The 25,848-nt window shown below is 43.9% G+C and overlaps 1 protein-coding gene across 1 annotated transcript in view; it reads right to left on the bottom strand.

Moving 5' to 3' along the window:
• The window catches only part of CENPM (centromere protein M), a 562,514-nt gene that overhangs the window by 326,377 nt on the left and 210,289 nt on the right, over positions 1–25,848 (bottom strand). Inside the window, exon 3 of the mRNA XM_044075405.1 lies at positions 6,499–6,597. Coding sequence (XP_043931340.1) covers positions 6,499–6,597 — 99 coding nt within the window. The remainder of the gene's footprint in view (positions 1–6,498; positions 6,598–25,848) is intronic.

Raw genomic sequence — 25,848 nt, 5'->3', positions numbered from 1 at the left:
TCTTAAGTCCCCCGTCTTTTTTGGCACCAAGAAGAACCTGGAGTAAAAACCTGACCCGCACTGGTCTGGGGGGACGTGTTGGATGGCTCTTTTTTCCAGCAACTGTTGGATTTCCGTTGCTGCGGCCTCCCTCTGATCGGGTGGGACATCTGGGAGGTATCTGGGGCTGCGTGGGTAAAGAGAGAAGGGGATCTGATATCCTCTGGATATGATGCGAAGCACCCAGCAGTCTGCCGTGATGGACTCCCAAGCTGCTAGGTGCTTCGAGAAACGCCCCCCAACTGCCTCCAGAGTGGAGCAGTCGGGCAACCCCTCAGGGGTGTTGCGTGGGTTGGTCCGAGAAAGGTTCTCTGGATCCAAAGTTCCTCGGGCCCCCTCTGCCTCTAGGGTGGCGTCCACCCTGCCCTCCTCTGCCGCGAAGGGCTGGGAGTCCGGAGCGGGACGGGACTGTTGCGACTTCCGGAACCACATCTTCTTCTGACCCTTTTGGTTCTTGGAGAAGGACCTCTGGGGAGCAGAGAAGTGGACTCCGACAGCAGACACAGTCTTCCCGTCCTTCTCGCTCTGGACCAAAGTATCGTGAACAGTTTTGCCAAAAAGGGCAGAACCATCGAAAGGGGCATTAGTGAAAGATGCCTTGAAGGGTTCCGCGAAATCACAGTGACGGAGCCAGGCCTGACGCCTCATGACAAGGCCCGCTCTGCTGGCTCTAGCGGCTCCTTCCGTGGCATGGGACAGTAGCCGCATAGAGGTGTTTGATATAGATCGAAGAGTGGCCATCCGGGTGGAGTGCAACTGTTTGTCCTCCGCCGACATGGACTCGGGGGGGGGGGGGGTGACGCAGCGTACTCTTTGATAAGGTCCCAATGCAGTCGAAGAACATGTGCCATGTAGTTCAGCGACCTCACAGAGAAGGTAGCTGAACTAAAAACCTGCTTCCCTAAACGGTCCATCGACCGAGACTCCTTGCTCGAGGGGTGGACCGAGGGACTCTCTTGAGCTAGTTCCCTCTTGGTGGCCGCCGCCACCAACATGGCATCTACAGGGGGACCCTTACTCCAATAGGACTTGGGGGGGGGGCTAAGAATTTTATCCGGGCGCTTGGGGACTGGCTACACAGTGTCCGGCTCCTTCCAAGCCCTGGTAGTAATCAAATCTACCAGGGGGTCGGCCGGAGGGGACACCCAAGAGGTAGACGGGCCTGCTTTAAACGCCTCCAGGAACACGGATTCGTCCGAGGTAGGCTTTGGGGCAGACCACTCACCCCTTATCCTGAGCATCTCCATGATGTCACCAAAAGAGACATCTTCAGGGGGTGATCTTGGGGAGCCTTCCCCTTCCGCCAAATCAGTGTCTTCAGTCAAGGACTCGGGGGAGTCCAGGTGCCTCCTCTTGCACTTTCGCTTGTGAGGAACCTCCTCGGGGGGGCTGTCCGAGGAGGTCTCACCAGCAACCTCTTGTTCCAAAGGAACGACCTGGGACGTCAAAGCAGGCTGTCCCTGGGGCCGGGTGATGGAAGTCGGGCCCAACAGAGGAGGAGTGCAGGGTGGAGCCACGGCAAGGGCCGGGGGCCTGGAATCTCTCGACAGAGCCCTCTCCACCACGTTGAACGCCGAGGGAGAGCTGCTCTCTCTAGGATCTGAAAGCAGACCCTCACTTGGATCAGACGGACGGATCGGGGCCGGTGCCGAAGCGATTGGATCCGAGGGACCAGCATGCTCCGTCCTGGACGGAGCCGAAGGCATACTGATACCCCCGGAACTGAAGCTCAGCCCTCGGCTCAGAGAGCTCGGATCCAACGAAGATGGATCCGACAGACTCAAGGGAAGTGTTGGCGCCAAAGTACCCGAGACAATCGGCGTCGACACACCCCCGGCTCCAAGGCTGGCCGGCTCTGAAGACTCCGAACCCGGGAAGCGGGACGGAGAAGGAGCTATTGGGGCAAAGAAGGAGGTCGAGCTCCCCCCCCCCCGGAGGGGGGGGAGGCAGGAGCACTCCCATCTGCAGTTGGGCCTAGAGGAATCTTCTCATCATCCAGTCCAAATCTGCATTCGTGAGACTTCGGGTCGATCTCGATGAGGCCACCGAGGCGGGATGGGAGTGCTGCCTCAATGACCTCGGGGGAGATCGGGTCTCCCCCTCCTCAGGACCCGGTGAAAAGCACAGAGACCGGATCCGAGAAGGAGGAGACCCAGAAGTCCTGGAGGGAGAAGACCGCTTAGCCTGGGGGGCTGAAGCAGAGGCCTCGGCCCGCTGCTTGTGGTGTTTCTCCCTCCTTTTCTCTTTTCTAGTCTCCCTCTCCTCCGGGCCTAAGGCGGGAGGTTGAGTCCCGGCCAGGGGGAGGGAAGCAGGAGTAGCAGCCGCCGCAGCGGGAGCCACGGAAGGACCGGAGGTAGAAGCCGAATCCGGGGGCAGAAGACCCACCAGAATCAGCTTAGACCTCCGGTCCTTAAGTGCCCTGGGGTTGAACGCCGCAGAAATGGAACAACCAGAACAGAGGTGCTCAACCCCAAGGCACAGCACGCACAGAGTGTGGCCATCCGCCAGGGACAGCTTATGGCCACACTCGGTGCACTTAGAAAAAAAAAAGACTTTGGGGCCTCAAACATTTTAATCAAAGAAGCCACACACGTTAGGCCCCAAACACGCACACACAACCCTAACGGAACCACGAAGGAAGGGGGAGGTTAATTACAAAAAAAAATAAAGTTAAGCTAGGGAGGATTTTAGCCAAAAAGGGACCTGAAAGCACTCACAACCAAATAGGGTAGAAAAGGAAAAGAAAAGTTAACTTTTTTCTCACAAAAAAGCCTCTAACGCCTGGAATTCAAGATCGAGCTGCTGTTGGTTAAACCGCGGCAAACTAGATCTGAGGTCAGTCAGGGTTGGCAGGGGATTATGGGTAGGGGGAGGAGCTTGGAGCTCGGATCTAAGCTGTTGAAAACTGCCGGCTCGGATCCGAATCCCATAGGTTGCTGCACAAATGAAGTTAACTACTTCAGATCAATAGTTTAAGCTCTTTTTGTGCAGCTTGTCCCCTACTGATAAGGTAAACAGAATTTGTCTGTGAATAAATCAGACAATGTGTCAAGAACTAAAAGATTTCATTATTTTTTGAATGGAAGCATTTACTCTTTTACACGAGAAACCCCCATCCCAGACTAGTCAATTTATAACTTGTTACACCCCTAATATTTCACTGTGAGCAAGAAAGAATTTCTATCCAGAATAACAGACTGTGATCAAGTGATCATAGATTATAAATCAGTTGATTCCACACAAAGACTCCCCCACACCAACAGAATGAACCTCATTTTGACTGGGTATCCCTCTAAAGTTTTACAAAGACCTAAATGAAACAATATGCCCAAATGAAAGAAATTTTGCCTTCGGTAAAATAGATCTGTCTCCCTCCCCCAATCACATAAACAATCTTGATCCACCAATCAACTTAGAGATATAATGGCTTTCACATACAGAATAATCCTACCCCATCACAGGCAACATTTTTTTTGGCTGGGTGTATCTCAAATTCTTGACAGTCATCAAATGAAATATAGATTCATTTCACAGTAATGTATTCAGTTCTTTTGCAGAAAGAGACACTGTCCCTGACAATCTACAGTGGATATAAAAAGTGTACACACCCCTCTTAAAATGCCAGGTTTTTGTGATATAAAAAAAATGAGACCGCAATAAATCATTTTAATACATTTCCCACCTTTAATGTGACCTATAACCTGTACAATTCAGTTGAAAAACAAACAAATCTATTAGGGGAAAAATCTTCTTCTTTTTTCGGCTTTTATAAAAAATAAAAAATGTACAATATGTAGGTTGCATAACTGTGCACATCCTTCTTTGTCGAAGCACCTTTTGATTTAATTACAGCATTCAGTCTTCTTGGGTACACACATGCCATCAATTAAAGAGACTCTGATTAACCCCAAATAAAGTTCAGCTGTCCTAGTAGGATTTTCCTGACATTTACTCAGTTGCCTGTTACAGCAAAAGCCATGGTTCGCAGATAGCTTAGAAAGCATCAAAGGGATTTCATTGTTGAAAGGCATCAGTCAGGAGAACGGTACAAAAACATTCCACAGCACTGGATATACCATGGAATGCAGTGAAGACGGTCATCAAAAAGTGGAGAAAATATGGGACAAATGTGATGTTGCAAAGAACTGGACATCCCTCCAAAACTGATGAAAAGACCAGACGAAAACTGGTCAGAGAGGCTGCCAAGAGACTTACTGCAACACTGAAGAAGCTGCAGGAATTTCTGGCAAGTGCTGGTTGTGTACTACACATGACAACAATCTCCTGTATTCTCTATATGTCTGGAATATGGGGTAGTGTTGCAAGATGGAAGCCTTTTCTTACAAAGAAAAACATCCAGGCCCAGCTAAAATTTGCAAAACAATACGTCAAGTCTTCCAAAAGCATGTGGGAAAATGCGTTATTCTCTGATGAGACCAAGGTTAAACTTTTTGGCCACAATTACAATAGGTACGTTTGGTGCAAAAAACACTTTGCATCGCCAAAAGAACACCATCCCCATGGTGAAGCATGGTGGCGGCAGTATTTTGCTTTGCGGTTGCTTTTCTTCAGCTGGAACTGAGGCTTTAGTCAAGGTGGAGGGAATTATGAACAGTTCCAAATACCAGTCACTTTTGGCCCAAAACCTTCAGGTGTCTGCTAAAAAGCTGAAGATGAAGAGGAATTTCACCTTTCAACACAATGATGACCCAAAGCATACATCCAAATCAACAAAAGAATGGCATTACCAGAAGAAAATTAAGGTTTTGGAATGGCCCAGCCAGAGCCCAGACCTAAATCCAATAGAAAATCTGTGGTGTGACCTGAAGAGGGCTGTGCACAAGAGATGCCCACGCAATCTGACAGATTTGAAGCGCTTCTACAAGGAAGAGTGGGCACATATTGCCAAGTCAAGATGTGCCATGCTGATAGACTCCTACCCAAGAAGGTTGAATCCTGTAATTAAATCAAAAGGTGCTTCAACAATGTATTAGTTTAAGGGTGTGCACACACAACAAAGTATTAGTTTAAGGGTGTGCACACACAACAAAGTATTAGTTTAAGGGTGTGCACACACAGCAAAGTATTAGTTTAAGGGTGTGCCCACTTATGCAACCAGCATATTGTACGTTTTTCATTTTTTATATTTTTTCCCCTTAACAGATTTATTTGTTTTTCAATTGAACTGTACAGGTCATTGGTCACGTTAAAGGTGGGAAAAGTTTTGAAATGATTTACTGTGGTCTAATTTTTCTATATTACAAAAAACCTGAGATTTTAACAGGGGTGTGTATCCTTTTTATATCCACTGTAGATCCACAACTGTTTAATTATGATCAAGTGGCAATGTCAAATGATTTCACACAGAGATTGTTACTTTACATGGGAAAGCTAATTTTTCTAACTGGGTGCATTTCCACTGTTTTATTGTGATCAATTGATAAAGAAATTCTGTTACAGTACCATATGTTATGATGTTTTACACACAGACATGCAGGCACATACACCCACAGCAGGGCTAGCCACCTAACAGTGTGAAAACTGGCTCTAAATGATTGTCACTGTTGATTTGACACCTTGACACCATGTGCAACACTAAAGTGGGTTGTGGATGGCTGGCTGGCCACAAACTACACCCTTGAAAAAAAACAAAACAAAAAGAGAGATTCAACTGCAAACATACACCAAGTTCATATTACAAACTTCTGCAGAGACGTACATCAGATTTTCGGGCAGTCATCAAATGACATTCTGTCCCACAGCAATGTATTTAACTTGTTTCCTACATTTATATTTTGTCCTCAACCTAAGATCTTTTTAAAATTTGATCAAATCATAATAATCTTCATATATCGACTAAACCTCCTCTCCCCGAATTACCACATTTCTACTGTATATACCTCCTATGTTTCACAGAGTGAATTATATTTTGCTGAAAGTAAGATTTTCAGTTCACACACACACACACACACACACACACACACACACACACACACACACACACACACACACACACACACACACACACACACACACCACTGTAATCACATTGATGGGTCCTGTTTAAACATCCCACAATCCCTAAACAGAAAGCTGGGGTAGCTACACTTTCCCCCTGTGATCCTACAGAGGCTTAGACCAGCCTTCCTGAAGTCTCAGTCCCTGCTGATGATGATACTGCACAGCAACATTCCTAACATATATCATCTACTGTGTGGTCAGACTAGGAAGCAAAACTGTAATGCTGGCTGGCTGCATTTTTTTTTTTGATAAAGGGCATGCTAATTATTGCTACCAGTGCATCCCTTAACTAGAAAAGATAATTACAGAACTAACCAACATGTGACATTAGAAAAAAATTATAAAATCTCACCAGGTGCAAAATCAGGTCAAAGCAAAGTTACCTCAGCATTTCCTAGTAGCAGCAGTGATATCTGATAGAGTTTTACTACTCCTTACCTTTTCTTACTATGCAGATTGATTAGAAATACAACCAGGTCAATCCGGGGTCTGAGGGCATCCATACTTGAAGGCAAAGGCAAACTCGTGGCCAAGTGGCTGACAATACAAACATCAAATATTAGACATTAGATGTATTACATCAATCACTTTAAACAAAGCAGAAAAGATAAAAAAAAAAAAAAATCTTATACACCCTACTAAACAGTTCCATTGTCAGATACTTCAATCTTCTTTAACTACTTACCCATATATTCAAATCCATTAACACTGGTTCTTTGGCTGTTGTATACATCTGTTTTTCATAAAACTAATCACATTTAAATAGGTCATTATACAGTACTCCGAAGTTGTCACACTTTCAGCTGATACACAGTTAAGTGACTAATGTATCTAAATCACAAGCAAGGTAGCCAAAATGTAAAAGTCTAGATAGCATTGCTTTTCACGAAGCACATCACAATAAAATACGCCTACACACAAATACACAAAATAGTCTAAAATTAGATTTTAGTAGCAGTCACATGAAAAATGTCAAGAAAAATATAAAATTTCATTTCATATTAAGATCCAAGACAGCATAATGGAGAGCATATACATTCAAGGTGCAAAGATATTCACTGTAATAATATCTGTAAAGAAATTGACTTAAATATTCAGTCTGAGATCAAAACTAGTTGCAGCAAAGTGAAAGGTTATTAATGGACAGAAGGTCAGGTCCAAGCGACCTGAACAGTAGTCAGTAATCTTTCCAACAGTCACTTTATCTTACTGGTTCAGTGTTTTGCGGCAGCCAGAGTCCACAGTGGCAAGTTAAAGATGCAAGTAAGAGAAATAAAAACACTGGATGGCATAGCAGACCATAGCAGGACCCCCACCCCCCACCCCCCACACACACACACAGACATTCCTTACTGGTAATTTAGAGTACTATCAATTCACCTATTAGCATACATTTGGTTGGGGGCAATATAGGAGACCAACAAAAACCTTAGCATGGAACATACAGTGTCAAAAGTATCTCTTCTGAGACCCAAACAGGACAGCCAAACACTGCAAGAACCAGTAACACAAACCACTGATCCACCCTAATTTGAAGACCATGCCACAGCTACATTTGTTGCAACATGCTATCCTAAAACAATTGTCACTCAGCTAATTAAATTTAACTGATGAATGGAAAGCATGTAGATGCAACATTTTTTTTTAAACATCAACAAGAAACCAGTAAATTGTCAGGCTCAAATTAGGGCCAATAAGCCCATTTATCATTAGACTGAAGTTCCAAGAGGGAATGGGCTTCAGTGAAAGATGAACATTAAAATCCCTTTCAGAAACTGCTTGTCCAAACAGTGCGAGGCACAACTCTATCCTCCATCAAGGCAAATCAGGAAGAAATAGCCAAGGCATGCACCATAATAATGGAAAAATTCTGACCCACATCATAGAGGTGTCCAAGGTGGTTTGTGGAATGGCAGTTATGAAAAATTGGAATATACGAATGCATCTTTTCCAGTTTCCGTAATGTCGTTCTGAAAATGTTCGAATGCACACTAGCGAATGGTAGTGTGCATGACATTCTGATAACAGATCACACTACAGTGAGGATCTGGAAATCTACCCCTTTCCTCACCGTAGTATGTTCTCAGAGTTGGAATATATTATAATAAGCCCCCCTGAAAAACTGTAAACATTTGTGCTGTAGACGTGCAATTCGTACAACAGCTTCAGCATAAATGCCTGATGGTCTGACGTCACCTCCTGACATTCCAAATTTGGTTGCATACGGACATCATGGGGATGATTTTCGACATTCTGTTAAAGTGGCATTGCCAAATTCGGTATGTCAGTTCGATCAAGTAAGTAGATTTTTTATTTGATTTTCAGCTTTTTGAAAGTAAACCAGAGGTAGGTCAAAAAACACCTGCCGTATGACTAATGCAGAATAGGTTACTTATCTGCACACTAGAGAATCGCATCGACTTATAAGAGCATGTCTGATGAACAAAAGGCTTTTTGGTGGCCGCTGTCAACTTAAACTCACGAGGAGGAAAGAAAGACTTTCTACTAGCCACTACCACTTCTGAACCTCCCATTAAAAGGGGTGTAATGCTTTCTGGCAGGGTCCACCACTTAGAATACACCCAAAAATAAGATCTAACAAGAGGTGAGGAATCCAAGCAAAAAAAAAAACACCCTGACGTGGGTTTTGTAGCTGTATCCAGGAAGAACATAGTCAACTGTACTCAAACTCAAGAGCCTGAAAAAAAGAAATTCATACAACAGAAACAAAGACGAAGGCATAGTTTTCTCTAAATAAGATGAATAGGTGTGGCATGACATTGAATTCTGGGTAAGCAAACAGTATTTTCCTTTGCAAAAGATAGAGCGATTCCACCAACACATTCCCAGTACCCTGCAGAAGAGTGATAGGACACATTCTCTCAAAGTAAACAGATCAATGCATACGTTGCACCATTCCCAGAAGGCTGGTCAAGCAATCATCCTGAATAATTTACTCCAGGAAAGAAATGCAGAAGCAGTTCAGGATCTGCCCGCACACTCACTTTCCCAAGTATGTGAAAATTTAAGGCACTCTGCCAAACTAATTTCTCTCTATTGATTAGGGCCAACTGGTACATATAGCCCTGATCGCTTAGGCCCCATAGGAGGGACTGGCTGAGAGAGTCAACTAGGAAAGGTTTTTACCTCAGCTTCTCCTCTAAAGCTTACATGTAAGCAGCACTGCTCGCAGCCCTAGCTGATTTATGTGGAGACCCCCTTTCCTACGGATCCACTTCTTTTGATTCATAGAGAAGCTGAGGTAGGGCTTTCCTCTCCACTACAGAAGAAGTTGTTTGAAAATAACTGTGCAGCTTCAGCTGTGGAAGGGAAAAACCACACATGAACTTGTGGGGGCAGTTCATCACTACAGAGCCCAGAGACAAAGGTCTAAAAACACCAAAAGGTCACAGATAATATTGTGCCAACATAACAAATGCTACCTCTATGTTCACTGCAAGATCTGCATTCTCCAACATGCAGTGACACCTCGATGGCCATAGTCACCACTGTGTAAGTCCAGAAAGCAAGAGAGGATCAAAGTCTCCACATTCTTCTACATTCTACCAATCTGTTAAGGAAGTTACCTCATTAGGTCTCTGCAGGCAGAGAGAACCAGCACTGTAAATACAAGCTGTCAGTGAGGGTAATTCTATGCAACAGGCTCAAAGAGAACGTTTGAAGGATCTGGCCCATGGCACAGAGGAATAAAGCCTTTACAGAGCACCAGACAACCTATGTTTGAGTAGCAGCATGGGTGCTGGAGGGACAGGATGGAATGAGCGACCAATGCCATCTCACCTATTTTGGGATGAGGGAAGCAGCCTGGACACACTGCAATAGCAGTGTTAAGAGCCTGGCAAGTGGTATACAGTTTGATCTGGAGACTGGGCAAAAGCTGAAGCATATATGCATCTCCAGAAGACAGCAATTGCTGAGCTTGCAAGGCTGATAGGTTGGAAGGGGGTTAAGACACACATCCTAGCAGCACCACAGTCCTGCATTTCTTCACTGGCCCTAGATATGGATCAGGTTGAGCATGGGGGGAGGTTACGACTGGATCAGTAAACATGGTGAATGAGGAGAGGAACTGGTGGCCAGCTTCGGGGAGGGGTTGGAAGCAAAGAAAAGGAGAAATTCAGCAGTTGAACAGTAATCCCAAATGCCAGCAAGTACTGATGCTATCAAGCCAATGATCCTCCCAGAAGTCATTGAACTGGGAAACCAAAAGTTACAGGCAGGGAAACAGGGTGTTGTCCTACAAAAAACTACCACCGCAATGGCTAGCATCTTAGCTAACACAGTGGGTAGAACATGACTGAACAAATGGCAGAACTATAGCTGGGCAAATGGCATCATGGATAACCTCCAAGTTGGCATCAGCCTCAACAGAACTAAGGAGCAAAAAGGCACTGGGCAGAGTTAATATGTCTCTACATTACAGCCTTCTTAATTTTCTGTAGCACAGCTATATTAACTCCGTGCTACAGTTGCTAACAGGCAAGAGTCAAATCATTTAAGCAGCTGTGATACTGACTTCAGCTACTTAAATGACTATTACCACTCACTCGCAACAGTGACTGCACCATGGATTTGCAGGGACTGACTCACCTCTGACAATGCCAAGCATTACCTACTACTTTGCCATACGGCAGCACTTTGCACCAAAGGTGGTGAACATCCATGGCAAAAAAAAAAAAAAAAAAAAGTGCCCATCAGGTCCAATAACATTCCACCCAGTGCACTGTGGTGACAGGGACATAAGCCCTTGGAAAGCCACATCCAGAATGTGTGGTATTAGATGTGCTCACTAAAATCACTAAAATTCAGGATGGAAGAGAATCTTACACCCTCCGAGGCCAAAAGGTAATATTAGAAATATCATTTGCCACCTCCTGAGGGAATGGTAGTGTTTATAAGGGACTATGGGAAGTAGACTCCATGTCTGTCCCAAGGGCTTCATACAAATGGCTTTGACCCAGAGTATAGCCCTTTCTGCAGGACAGCCCAAGGCCTGTACGTTGAGGCCATTCTTCATCAAGTTTAGAGCCCACTGATGCCTTATAATGCCCCCCCCAAACCAAAGTAAACTTACAGAGCTGTACAAACATCTGGGCAGTCATGCTGAACACTTATTTGATATTAGAATGTTAAATATTTGATATTAAACATGTGCAACAGAAATGTGACAAACTACGTACAGTGCAATGAAAAAGTATTTGCCCCTTCCTGATTTCTTATTTTGGCATGTTTGTCACACTTAAAAATGCTTCAGATCAAACAAATTTAAATATTAGATAAAGATAACCCAAGTAAACACAAAATGCAGTTTTTAAGTGATGATTTTTATTTAAGGAAAAAACTATCCAAACCTAAATGGGTCTATGTGAAAAAGTAATTGCCCCCCTTGTTAAATCATGAAGTAACTCTGGTTAATCACATTTTTGGGAAAGCGGAGTTCAATTTCACTAGCCACACCCAGGCCTGATTACTGCCAGACCTGTTGAAACAAGAGATCACTTGAACAGAACCTGTCAGACAAGGTGAAGTAGACCAAAAGATCCCAAAAAGGAAGACATCATGCCGCGATCTAAAGGAATTCCGTAACAGATGAGAAGTAATTGACATCTATCAGTCTGGAAAAGGTTACAAAGCCATTTCTAAAGCTTTGGACTCCAGCGAACCACTGTGAGAGCCATTACCCACAAATGGAGAAAACATGGAACATTAGTGAACCTTCCCAGGAGTGGCTGGCCTACAAAAATTACCCCAAGAGCGCAGCGACAACTCCTCCAAGAGGTCACAAAAGGACCCAGAACAACATCTAAAGAATGGAGAAAACATGGAACATTAGTGAACCTTCCCAGGAGTGGCTGGCCTACAAAAATTACCCCAAGAGCACAGCGACAACTCCTCCAAGAGGTCACAAAAGGACCCAGAACAACATCTAAAGAACTGCAGGCCTCACTTGACTCAGTTAAGGTCGGTGTTCATGACTCAACGATAAGAAAGAGACTGGGCAAAAATGGCATGCATGGCAGAGTTCCAAGGCAAAATCCACTGCGGACCAAAAAGAACATAAAGGCTCGTCTCACTTTTGCCAAAAAACATCTTGATGATCCCAAGACTTTTGGGAAAATATTCTGTGGACTGATGAAACAAAAGCTGAACTTTTTGGGAGGTGTACATCTGGTGTAAAAGTAACACAGCATTTCAGAAAAAGATCATCATGCCAAAAGTCAAACATGGTGGTGGTCGTGTAATGGTCTGGGGCTGTTTTGCTACTTCTGGACCTGGACGACTTGCTGCGATTGATGGAACCATGAATTCTGCTCTCTACCAAAAAAATCAACAGCGATCTGAAAGACTCATTGCCAGTTATCGCAAACGCCTGATTGCAGTTGCTGCTGCTAAGGGTGGCACAACCAGTTATTAGGTTTAGGGGGCAATTACTTTTTCACATAGGGCCATGTAGGTTTGGATAGTTTTTTTCCTTAATAAATAAAAAGCATCACTTAAAAACTGCATTTTGTGTATACTTTGGTTATCTTTGTCTAATATTTACATTTGTTTGATGATCTGAAACAATCAAGCGTGACAAACATGCAAAAAATAAGAAATTAGGAAGGGGGCAAATACTTTTTCATTGCACTGTATGATGCCATTAACGCATTTACTCAGGGTATTAATTATGAAATAGACCAGCAGTTTAAAAAAATGTTGAAATGTCAAAGTCTTCATCGCATAATCAGCATTTTTTTTTTTTAACCACCTAATTCGCAGAGATTCCCTTTGTTAAATTTGAGGACTGTACCTTTTGAAGTATTATAAAAAAACTTGTAAGACATATTAGCTCTCCTTGACACAATATCCTTACAATGCTCAGCTATCTTTGTACTCAAACTACAGAAAGGGTGGAAGAAACATCTTTGTAGAGCACACAACAAACAAAAATTTTATTAGGCACTTTTAGTCTTAAAACCACTGCCAGACTTCATCAGATAAAATCTGGCCCAGAAAAATGCAAAAGCTTTTATATAAAAGTCATGCCCCACCTATAGGCATACAAAACAATAACACAATCATATCAAAAATATTTACTTATAAAAACCTTTTAAAATAATTGTTTTAACAACAATGAACGTGTCACTTATTAAAAAAATAAAAGTAAAATTACCTTTGAAATGTTTTGGATTTTGAGAAAACTAGTAATATTTCACAGAGTCCTGGAAAGGGGGCAGCATTAAAATCTACTTACCAAAACAATTCTTTCATTTCCAAGTGTAATCTGAAAGGACCATCTCTAACATAAGTAATCAGTTTCTCCAGTACTGAGAATTTAAAATTGATGACCAGGAAAAAAGTACAGTTTTGTACCTACCATAAATGTAGATGTCCGATAGGAATGCATCTGCAGTCCTTACAAATGGGTTGTCCTGTCGTCAGGCAGCCCTTCGGTCGGCCGTATTCCAAAGTCTGGGTCTGGCTTCGGCTGGTGTCGCACTTCACCCGACGTCATCGCTGCAGTTTTTCGGGTATAAAGGCATCAGCCGACGCCATTTTCCTCAGTGTTTCTTGCCCCAGACGCCAGGTGCCCTCTTGGATGGCTAAATTTGGATAAATGCCAATGTTTCCAAATAGTAGAGAGCAAACACATAAAATAAGCATGTATGTACATATATACAAACAAATACACCATAATAGATCCCCCCCAAGCTAGCTGAAGGATGGCAAATACCCTAGGAGTACCACAGAGGGGAAGGTGGGTGGGTAATCCTGACTGCAGATGCATTCCTATCGGACATCTACATTTATGGTAGGTACAAAACTGTACTATGTCCTTCAAGGATGCATCTGCAGTCCTTACAAATGGATAGAATACCATAGATAAACTAGGGGAGGAGGAAAAAAGGAGAGATTATGGTGTAGTTAGGATCCCTTGCAAAACAGCAGTGGCAAAACCTGCTCGGGATCTAGAGTATAAAGGTAAATTGTAATGCTTGGCAAATGTATGCACGGAGGTCCAAGTAGCAGCCTCTATAATGTCCTTGGTAGCCACTCCTCATAAGAAAGCTGTGGTAGTGGCTGTAGCCCTTGTGGAGTGAGGCCTGATGTTCTCTGGAGTTTTCTTTCCATGGTAGGAGTAACAAAATATAATGCAATTTCCTACCCATTTGGAGACTGTCTGTTTTGAAATTGGTTTTCCTTCCTTTCCTGTTGCATATGCTACCAGAAGCTGGTCGGTTTTTCTATTGGACTTGGTCCTGTCCAGGTAGTAGCGTAATTGTCTATGTACATCCAAGGTATGCAAGAGCCTTTCTCCCCTGTTCTGTGGTTTGGGGAAGAATGTAGGTAGGTGGATAGCCTGGTTTAAAGACACTCTGGATACCACCTTAGGCATAAATGTAGGATTTGTTCTCATGGACACTCTATCTTGATGGAAGATCAGGAAGGGTTGCACTGCCATTAATGCCTGTAGTTCAGAGACCCTTCTTGCTGAAGTTATTGCCAGCAGGAAAGCAGTTTTCCAGGATAAGTATTGTAATTCTGCTGTTGCTGCTGGTTCGAAAGGAGGGAGTGTCAATTTTTCTAGCACAAAGTTCAAGTCCCATGCTGGCAATGGTGGTTTCCTGGGAGGTTTTACATTTTTAATTCCTCTCAGAAACTGTCTGAGCAGAGGATGAGAGAAGACAGGAGGATCCAAGCTGTATTCTGCTGAAATAGCTGATGTATGTATCTTGATGGAAGAATAGGACAGGCCTGCATGGAAGAGCTCTGCCAAGTACTCCAGGATGTTGGCTATGTTTACCAGTGTCACATCTTTTCCCTTTGCAGTACTCCAAACGAGATATATTTTCCATTTTGCTGCATAATTCTTTCTTGTTGAAGGTCTACGAGCCTCCAGGATTATGTCTTTAACCCTTTGGGATAAATTTGGGTTAACTGCTCTTATGTAATGTTCCAGGCAGTTAGCTGCAGAGTTTTCAGGTTTGGATGCAGGATGTTGTAGTTGTTCTGTGTTAACAGTAATGGGATCAGGGGTAGTGTCCATATTTGTTCCCGAGACATGCTCCTCAGCAATGGGTACCAATGTTGTTTTGATCAGTCTGGAGCTATCAGAATGATCCTTGGACGTTCCTCTTTGATCTTCAAAAGCACCTTGTGCATCAAAGGAAGTGGTGGGAATGCGTATGCTGTCAGGTTTTTCCAACTGAAAGATAGGGAGTCCACCTTCCAAGCAAGTGGGTGGTACATCCTTGTGCAGAATTTCTTTAGCTGGTGATTGAGTGGGGATGCAAATAAGTCTATTTGTGGTAATCCCCATTCTCTTGTGATGGCTTTGAAGATGTCCGGATGCAGCATGCATTCGTGGGCATCTGTGGTAGTTCTGCTTAATATGTCTGCTAGAATGTTTTCTTTTCCCGGTACATAAATTGCTTGTAACTGAATGTTGTAGCTCAGAGCCACATCCCATAGGTCCAGTGCCAGCCGGCATAGAGGATATGAATGTGTGCCTCCCTGTTTGTTGATGTACCACATAACTGTGGTGTTGTCTGTCCTTATCATCAACTGGCCTTCTTGGAGAAATGGTCTGAATGACTGGATTGCCAATTTTACTGCCAGCATTTCCTTTAGATTTATGTGCAGGCGCAGCTGGTCTTGAGTCCATAAGCCTTGTATGCACTTGCCCAGCATGTGTGCCCCCCAACCGAGGTCTGAGGCATCTGTCGTGATGGTTTGGCTTGGCTGACTGTTGCAGAAGGGCAATCCTGTGTTTGATTGACAGGCCTGAGCCCACCATAGGAACTCTTGCTTCAAGCATGGGATTATTGGAATTTTGGTTTCTAGGCTGTGCTTGTGTTGGGACCACAAATTCTTTAGGTACCACTGTAGCTTTCTCATATGCAGTCTGGCATGAGGGACCAGAATTATGCAGGATGCCATGAAGCCTAGGGCTTGTAGTACTTTTCTTGCAGTTAGATGGTTCTGCTTTGTTAATGCCAAGAAGTAGAGAGGTAGTTGCTCTTTCTTTTCTGCAGTTAGGAATGCCATTTGTGTTGATGTGTCCAGCTCTGCACCCAGAAAGGTTATTCTTTGGGATGGAATCAGCCTTGACTTTTTTATATTGACTGTATATCCCAGGGCTTGCAGCAGGTAAATGACTCTTTGTAAGTCTTCTGTTAGCTTGCTTTTGTTGTCCGCTTGTATCAGGCAGTCGTCCAGGTAGGGATAAATTTGGATCCCCTGAAGTCTGCAATGAGCAATTACTGATGCCAGGCATTTCGTGAACACTCTGGGCAGTAGATAAGCCAAAGGGCAATGCTGAGAATTGATAATGCTCTGATCCTGCAAGAAATCTGAGGTATCTTCTGCAAATTGGTCGTATGGGGACGTGCAGGTATGCCTCCTTGAGATCTAGAGTTACCAGCCAAGACTCCTTGCCCAGCATGGGAAGAAGCTGCTGTAGGGTCAGCATTTTGAATTTTGGAACAATAAGGAATGTGTTTAAAGCGGACAGGTCTAGAATAGGCCTCCATTTGTTCTCTTTTCTTGGTACCAGGAAGAGTCTGGAGTAAAATCCTTTCCTTGCTCCATAGATGGTACCTTTTCCACAGCTCTCATTCTTAATAGTTGAGATATTTGCTTTAGAGCTTCTGCCCTTTGAGTAGGTGGTAGGTTTGGCATTCCTCTCTTTCCTGGTAGAGTATGGAAATGTAACCTGTAACCTTGGTCTATAGTTTGCAAAATCCATTTTCCCTTGTGATGCAATGCCAGTTCTTTGAAAATAAGGTTAGCTTTCCGCCTAAGGGTGCTTCTAGTTGTTCCCTGGTAGGCGGTGCCACAGCCAAGTCACTGTGATTGTGTTGTTGTAGTGGTGGTGGCTGCGTCCGTGCCTCGCTGGTTGTTACCTTGCCACTGGCGTCCCCTGTAGGCACCCCTGGATTGATTTCTGCCTCTAGAACGCCTATTCCTGCCTCTCTGTGTCTTAGAGGAGTCCGGAAAGGACCAATTCTTGGAGGGCCAGTTCCTGCTAAACCTTGGCGGTTGAACCTGTAAGAAATCTTTCACTGTTTGTACAGATTTCGCCTTCTCTTCCATCTTTTTTAGTACCTGTTGTGCAGGGGAACCAAATAAATTGACCTTGTCCATGGGTGTATCCAAAAGCTTTGATTTGACATGGTCTGGTAATGCCTGTTCTTTCAACCATGCATGTCTCCTGATAACTTTGCCAGTCATGGCTGATCTAAAGGAAGCCTCCAGTGCATCATAGCCACATTTTAAAGAATGGTTACTAACCTGCTGTATGTTATGTACCATATCCTGAACATATTTTTTATCTAAAGATTCTTCAGAGGACAGCTTTTTAGTTAACTGGTCAAGCATAAACTCTTGATATTGAATCATATGAAATTGGCAGTTCAAAGCCCTAGCTGACAAAGTAGCAGAGGTGTAAACTTTTTTACCCCATCTCTAAGGATCTGGATTCCCTTTCAGAGGGAGGGGTTTTAGTAGAAGTAGCTGCTACAGCTTTAGGGCCCTGGGAGATAGTCTCTGGATCTGCAAAAGGAGCCTTGTATAAATGGTGATGAGTGTCCGGGACCCTGTAGAACCTATCGGGCTTAGCAGGAGCCGGAGGTAATGAATCAGGAGCAGTGCAAGCATCATTAAATGCATCATCTACAACAGAAAGAACTGGAGGTACAGCTAAAGGCCTATGTTGTGGCAAATGTAGAAAAGTTCTAAGCCTTTTTCTGGAGTCTGAGAAATCTTGACCCTGCCACTGAAATTGTTCCCTCATAGCATGCAAGGTTTCCCCAAAGGAAAATTCCTCAGGTGGAGAGGCTGAAGGAATGGACTCTTCAGCATCAGAGTCTTCGTAAGGGGAATAAGGAGCCTCAGGAGGGTCTGTATGTTCTGAGTCATCAGAGGAATCATCTGTGGATACTGGCTCAGGGGGCTCTGCTCTAGGCCTCTTTTCTGGAGGTGGGTGAGAGGTCCTGTCTGGATGAGGGTGGGATCCACGAATTAAAGAAATGAGATCCTCAGCCAAAGAAAGCATATGGGAGCTGGTGCTGGGCCTGTGTGAGGGGGGTTTGGCAGGCACCGTTTTTGAAGCTTTGGCTGCTTTAGCCCTGGCAAAGGCCTTAATAGACATGGCTGCAGGAGGCCTAGCAGCTCCACGTGCAGGGGAAGAAATATCCAGGGGAATAGTGTCTGATAATTCCTGAGAAACCGCAACAGAAGGTTGGATTTCAGAAGCCGATTCTACCAGGTTAGAGGAGGCCTCGGTAGAAGGCATGGTTTCGGCTGAAGAAAGAACCGCTTGCTCGGATTCGGCCGAAACCGAGACACTCGCGGTTTGCTTAATCGCGGTTTCGGCCGAAACCGCGGACCGTGAGTGTCGGTCCTTTTCTTTGCGTTTTTTGGTAATTTGCGTAGTCGGAGGATCCGACGGCATAATATAGGCAAAATCAGAGCCGAAAATCTGTTCAGCAAACTCCGACCGACGTCTAAGCGTCCGTCGGTTAAAAGAAGCACAGGCTAGACAAGCTGCTACGTCGTGGTCTGGGCCTAAACAATGTACGCAGTAGGAGTGGAAATCTTTATGAGGTATTTGTTTCCCACAAGATAAACAGTTATTCACTTTCTCTGACATCGGCTGAGGCAAGAAAGAGTCCCCAACGGGGTACTTAGCTTTTTAGAAGTCTTCGAAGTAGTATTCGGTAGTAGTAATCTCTGGATCTGACCGATCGGCACTTGCGAACAGCTTCTGCTTCGGGCGCCACGCGGCAAGAAAGACTGGGGAAAATGGTGTCGGCTGATGCCTTTATACCCGAAAAACTGCAGCGATGATGTCGGGTGAAGTGCGACACCAGCCGAAGCCAGACCCAGACTTTGGAATCCGGCCGACCGAAGGGCTGCCTGACGACAGGACAACCCATTTGTAAGGACTGCAGATGCATCCTTGAAGGACATCAACTACATGCCTAGCTAGGACGTTAGCTACATTTAACTTGGAAATGGCATAAAGACGTTCTTTTATTCTTTCTTTCAACTTGTGTTCTGTTTTCTATATGCAATAAGCAGAACAGCATTCACATAAGGCAATGTAAACTACGTTATTACTGTTACAGTTGGCTGAGCTGTGGACACTGAAACCTTTCCCACCGACACTAACAACATTGCAATGTATATAATGTTAAAACTGACATCTGGGCAGTCCTTTCACAACATTGGTACACAATGTTTTTGAAACAAAAGCAAAAACAAAACCTTTAAGAGACTGCACCCGCTAATATGCGATTATGGGGTACTCATCCAGCTGTTTTACCCATTCAGGATTCTCTCTAATTATAACCCAATTCTTTTTCAAAATTCCTTCTATAATTCTATAACCCATAGAGAAGGGAGTGAAAAAAGAAAGTACGGTTGTGTACACTTACCATAAATGTAGATGTTAGAGTGTATTCACTGTTGCAGTCATCACATTTGGGTTATCTGCTTGCAGTAGCCCTCAGTCGACCTGATTATCAAAGTCTTGGGTCCTGCATCGGTTGCTGTCTCATCTTCCGTGACATCAGGTAGCCAGGGGTAAAAAGCATGCAGCCAATGCCATTACAACAGTTTTTCTTGCCCCAGATGTCAGGTGCCCCCTAATGGGAAGCAATTTATATATATATATATATATATATATATATATATATATATATATATATATATATATATATATATATATATATATATATACACACACACACATACATATATATATATATATATATATATATATATATACACACACACACACACACACACACATATATATATACACAGACATTTTATATAAATTATATATATATACATATATATATATATATATATATATAAGTTACACCTCCAACAAAAAAGCAAATACACCAAAAAGTTTTTAAGCATAGTAAAGAAGAGTAAAAGTATAGCCAAAAGAAGTCAAGGGGCTGGAGGGAGGGTAACCAGGACTGCAACAGTGAATACACTCGAACATCTACATTTATGGTAAGTGTACACAACTGTACTATGTTCTTCATGTTTCACTGTTGCAGTCATCACATTTGGGTAGATTCCCAAAGCTAAGAATGGGAGGAGGTATATAGATAGCATTAGGACCAGCTATAAGGCCCTGCAAGACTGCAGTGGCAAAGCCAGCCCTGGATTTAGAGAAAATTGGTAAATGGTAATGCTTGGTGAAGGTATGTACAGAACTCCAGGTAGCAGCTTCTAGGATGTCCCTGGTAGGAACACCTGTGAGAAAGGTTGTAGATGTAGATGCAGCCTTGGATGAATGGGATCTAATCCCCTGTGGGATAGGTTTTTCCATGGTGCTTATAGCAGAAATGAAGTCAACAGCCTATCCATTTAGAAATGGTTTGCTCTGAAATAGGCTTCCCCCTCTGCCCCTGCAGCAAATGCCACCAGCAGCTGTTCAGATTTCCTGAGAGGTTTAGTCCTGTCTAAGTAATATCTAAGTTGTCTTTGCACATCTAAGGAGTGCAGTATACATTCCCCTTTGTTCTGTGGATTAGAAAAGAAGGTTGGCAAATGAATGGACTGATTAAGAGCCACACTGGATACCACCTTGGGCATGAAGGAGGGATTGGTCCGGAGGGACACCCTGTCCGTATGAAATATGATGAAAGGCTCCACTGCCATAAAGGGCCTGTAGTTCAGATACCCTTCTTGCTGAAGTAATTGCTAAAAGGAAGGCTGTTTTCCAAGAAAGAAATTTTAACTCTGCACTTGCAGCTGGCTCAAAAGGAGGAAGAGTGAGTTTTTCCAATGCAAAGTAAAGGTCTCAGGCTGGAGATGGGGCTCTCCTGGGAGGTCTTAAGTTTTTGGCCCCTCTGAGGAACTGCTTGTGCAGTGAATGAGAGAAGAGGGGTGGTTCTGTGTTGTAATGAGCTGAAATGGCTGCTGCGTGAATTTTGACTGAGGAAAAAGAAAGGCCCTTGTGAAGCATCTTAGTTAAATACTGAAGAATCTAAGGTAAATTGGGCACTGCTGTATCCATCACTTGAGTCTGGTTCCAGGCACAGAATCTCATTTTTCAGCATAAGACTTTCTAGTAGTAGGCCTCCTTGCCTCTAAAATGACATCCAACACTTGTTTGCTGAGGGATGGTAATGGAGAGATTATGAAATTAGCCAGGCTGCCATGGTCAGAGTTTGAAGCCGAGGGTGCATAATCTGACTCTCCTGCTGTGACAGCAGGGTAGGGGTCTGAGGCAAGTGCCATGGAGCCAGCAGTGCCAAACTGCGCAAGAGGGGGTACCAGTGTTGGCATGGCCTGTCTGGTGCAATCAGTATCGTCCTTGGTTTGTCCTGTTTGATCTTTAGTAGTAATTTGGAGAGGAGAGGCAGAGGAGGGAAGGCATAAACTGACAGATTTAGGGAAGGCATAAACTGACAGATTTTTCCAGCTGAAGGACAGAGCATCCACTTTCCAAGATTGTTTGCAGGGAGTCCTTGTGCAGAATTTGTCCAATTGGTAGTTCTGGGGGGAGGCAAACATGTGCATATCTGGGCTCCCCCATTTGTTTATCAACATGTTGAATATCTTTGGCTCCAGTTTCCACTAGTGTGGGTCCATGAGATTTCTGCTGAGTTCGTCTGCCAGAGTATTTAGTTTTCCTGGCAGGAATTGAGTCTATAGATGCACTTGGTAGCTCAAGGCTGTGTTCCACAGACCCATGGCTAGTCTGCAGAGGGGGTAAGAATGGGTACTCCCCTGCTTGTTTATGTACCACATAACAGTGGTGTTGTCCGTCCATAACATTCATTTTCCTGGAAGAATGTGGTCCTGGAAGGCTGTCAGAGCATTCTGCATAGCTAACATTTATTTTTGATTGATATGCAGGTGCATTTGACTTGGGTTCCATTTGCCCTGAATGCGCTTCCCTTCCAGGTGAGCCCCCCATGCATAGTCTGTTTCGTCTGTTGTAAGGGTTTGGGCGGCAGGGGGTAGAGTGAAAGGCTGTCCCTTGTTTTGGTAGCACACCTCTGCCCACCGAAGGAACTCTAAATGTAGGTAAGGTATGATAGGGATCATTGTTTCCAGATCCTGAGAATGTTGATACCATAGGCTTTTTAGATACTATTGTAGTTTCCTCATATGCAGCCTTGCATATGGAATTAGTAGAATGCACAAGGCCATGAACCACAAAGGCTTGCAATATTTGCCTTGCAGATAGCAGAGTTTTTGTGGCCATTAGTCTGAAGTAAGTTGTCAAATGAATTTGTTTCTCTGGCGTGAGGAAAGCCATCTGGGAAGTTGTGTTCAAGCTTGCTTGCTCCCAGGAATATAATTTGTTGACAGGGTACCAGATGTGATTTCTTTTCGTTTATGGTGTACCCCAGACAAGTTAGCACCTTTTGTACAAATGCCAGATGACTCAAAAGTATGTCCTGGCTTTCTGCCTGAATTAGACAATCGTCCAGGTATGGGTATATTTGAATGTTTCTTTGTCTGCAAAATGCAATGACTGGAGCTAAGCACTTTGTGAATACCCTGGGCGCAGTAGATAAGCCAAAGGGCAGTGCAGAGAACTGATAGTGCATGTAGCCTGCTTTGAGGCGTAGGCATCTTCTGCAAGATTCCCTGAATGGGATGTTCAGGTAGGCTTCTTTTAAATTCAGTGTTGCCAACCAGGCATCTTTGCCTAGCATAGGAAGTAACTGGTGAAGAGTTAGCATCTTGAATTTTGGAATCACCAAAAAGGTGTTTAATATAGAAAGGTCCAGGACAGAACGCCAAGAGTTGTCTTTTCTGGGTATCAGGAAAAATTATGAGTAGAAACCTTATCACTTTTCCTCTTCTGGTACAGTCTGAATAGCCTTTATGCTTAAAAGAGAGAGTACTTGCTTTTGCGCCTCTGCCCACTGATTTGGGGGTACATCTGGCCAACCATTTGGAGTTGGTAACGTGTGGAAGTAAAATCTGTATCCTTGGGAAACTATATTTAAAACCCATTTGTCCTGGGTAAAGAGTTCCCAGTTTTTTGCCTGCAGAGCAATCTCCCCCCAAAAGGAGCACTCAGTTGAGAAGTTCTTGGAAGTTTTAAGGTTAAGTCATTGAGACAGTCTTACTACTCCCTGATTTGGAAGTGGGGCCGCCCCACTGTTTAGTCCTATGCGTACCCTGGGACTGAAGCCTGGGTTTGGACTGAGAAGGCCTGGAAGAGGCAGGAAAAGACCGATTCTTAGAGGGCCAATGCCTACTAAATCTTGGAGGTTGTACTTGTAAGAAATCTTTAACAGTTTGCATAGATTTAGCTTTTTCCTCCATCTTTTTAAGAAGAACTTCTGCTTTGTTGCAAAACAGGCGGTCCTGATTTAAGGGAGCATCCAGCAATTTAACTTTAACATGATCTGGCAAAGACTGCTCCTTAAGCCAAGCATGCCTTCTAAGTACAGACCCAGTGACAGCAGCCCTGCAAGTTGCCTCTAGAGAATCAAAACACATTGCAAAGTATGCTTTCCAACCTGTTCAGCAGAATGCATTAAATCCTGTAAATCCTTATTTTCAGCACAATCAGGAATCAACATCATTTTCTGTTTAAGCAATCCAGTGATATGCTGCTGATACTTTAACATATGACACTGGCAGTTTAAGGCCTTAATGGCCAAAGCTGCAGAAGTGTACACTTTCTTACCCCATCTATCCAGCACCCTGGAGTCTCCATCAGAGGGGGTATGATTTTTGGCAGTAGTAGCCTTGATGCCCTTGGGTCCCTGTAAAATGGTATCAGGATCTGCAGTAGGAATTTTGAAAAGGAACTTGTGAGTCAGGAACCCTGTAATATATTATCAGGCTTTCCGGGAGCAGGAGGTAGAGAGTCAGGGGCCAAGCTAGATTCAGAAAAGGCATCATCAACAATGTCCAGTACAGGAGGGACAGCTAAAGGCCTGTGCTGGGGCAGGAGTAAGAAATCCCTAAGCCTCTTTTTAGAATCAGAGTAATCCTGGCTTTCCCAGCGAAAATGCTCCCTAAGAGGATGCAGGGTTTCAACAAAAGAGAAATCCACTGGGGGGGAAGCAGAGGGAATAGAGTCCTCTGCATCAGAATCCTCATAGGTAGATAAGGGTAAATCCTGGTCCTCAGAGGAAACAGACATTTCAGAATCCTGGTCAGAAGTATCATAAGCAAATTCAGTCCTAGGTCTCAGAGGGGGAAGGTTGGCTTCCCCTGATTAAAGTAATAAGGTCTTCAGTCATTGTTATCATCTGTTTTTTAGGCATAGAGGCCTGACCATGCAGTCTGGACGTCTGTTTTCTAAGCATAGTTTGAGTTTTAGGCCTTGAAGAAGATGATGGTGTCTGTTTAATATGCAAGTCAGTAGGCCTGAATACACCCTCAGAAGCCGGTGCCTGCACAGCGGCTCCAGACCCATCCAAGCTATAGACATCCGTAGATTCCACAGCTGAAGCATCTCGGCTTACCAGACTCCGAATGGGTCGCAGTAGAGGCCTGCAAATCTGAAGTAGTGGGTATCGGGGGCTGCGAAAGCGCCTCACTGAGTACCGGTGAACTGGCGACTGGCTTAGGAGAAGCGTCGGCGGCAGCTTTGGACCTAGGCGGCCTCTGTCTTTATCTTTGCGTTTTTTCGGAATGTCGGTAGTCAGATGGCTTACCGAAGACATATCCGGATAACTGAACAGAGTACAAAAATATTTAGAAACATAAATATACCGACGACGAATAGTTTGTTGTTTAAATAAGGCACAAAACCAACAGTGAGGTACTTCGTGGTCAGGGCCTAGGCAAGGAATACAGTACGAATGAAAATCTTGCTTTCCACAAGAAATACAATTATTGACTTTTATTGACATCGGATTAGAGCAAGAAAAAGTTTCCCCAACGAGGTACTTAGCTTTAGTTGAAGACTTCGGTTCTGAAACTCGAAAATGAAAATTTCAGGAGTTGGCCGACCAGCACTTGCAAACTGCTTCTGCTTCGGGCACTGCACGGCAAGAAAGACAGATGTAATGGCATCGGCTGCATGCTTTATACCCCTGACTACCTGACGTCACGGAAGATGAGACAGCAACTGACGCAGGACCCAAGACTTTGATAATCAGGCCAACTGAGGGCTACTGCAAGCAGATAACCCAAATGTGATGACTGCAACAGTGAAACACGAAGAACATCTTCTGTAATTAACTTGAAGAGGTTGGAACCATTGAGTTAGGCTTGTCTCCTGTGGGGCTGTTATTGTTAGTTATGCCCCATTGGTGGACATAAACTTATGGTCATGCAAAATGGGAACATACACATTGTTAGTTCTGTTTTCCTTTACTTCATCAACTAACTCCTGAATAAGCACTTCAGGATAACCTCTCCTCAAAAACAGTTTTTAAAATTACCACACACCGGTAAAACATGTTACATAGTTGCCATAAGGGCTGCCATTTAACCACTCATTTGTGTTTATGTTCCCATTTTACATGACCATAAGTTTATGCCCGCTAATGATGACATAATAACAATAACAGCCGCACAGGAGACAATACTAACTCATTAGTTCAAACCACTTCAGAAATTCAGTTTAATTAAATTTAAAAAAAAGACCTTTCGTATTACCTTCTCTATGGACTAGAGAATTATTGAAAGCATTTTGAAAAAAGAACGGGGTTATAATTAGAAAGAATCCTGAATAAGTAAAACAGCTGGGCGAATGCCCCATAGTCACATATAGGCGGGCACAGCCTCAATGTTTTTGAAACAAAAGAAAAACCTGTGTGCACCAATGTT

This window comes from Protopterus annectens, chromosome 1.part1 (genome assembly GCF_019279795.1).
Source record: "Protopterus annectens isolate FY-2018-M chromosome 1.part1, PAN1.0, whole genome shotgun sequence".
NCBI lineage: Eukaryota > Metazoa > Chordata > Ceratodontiformes > Protopteridae > Protopterus > Protopterus annectens.
This window is presented reverse-complemented; position numbering and strand designations above follow the sequence as displayed.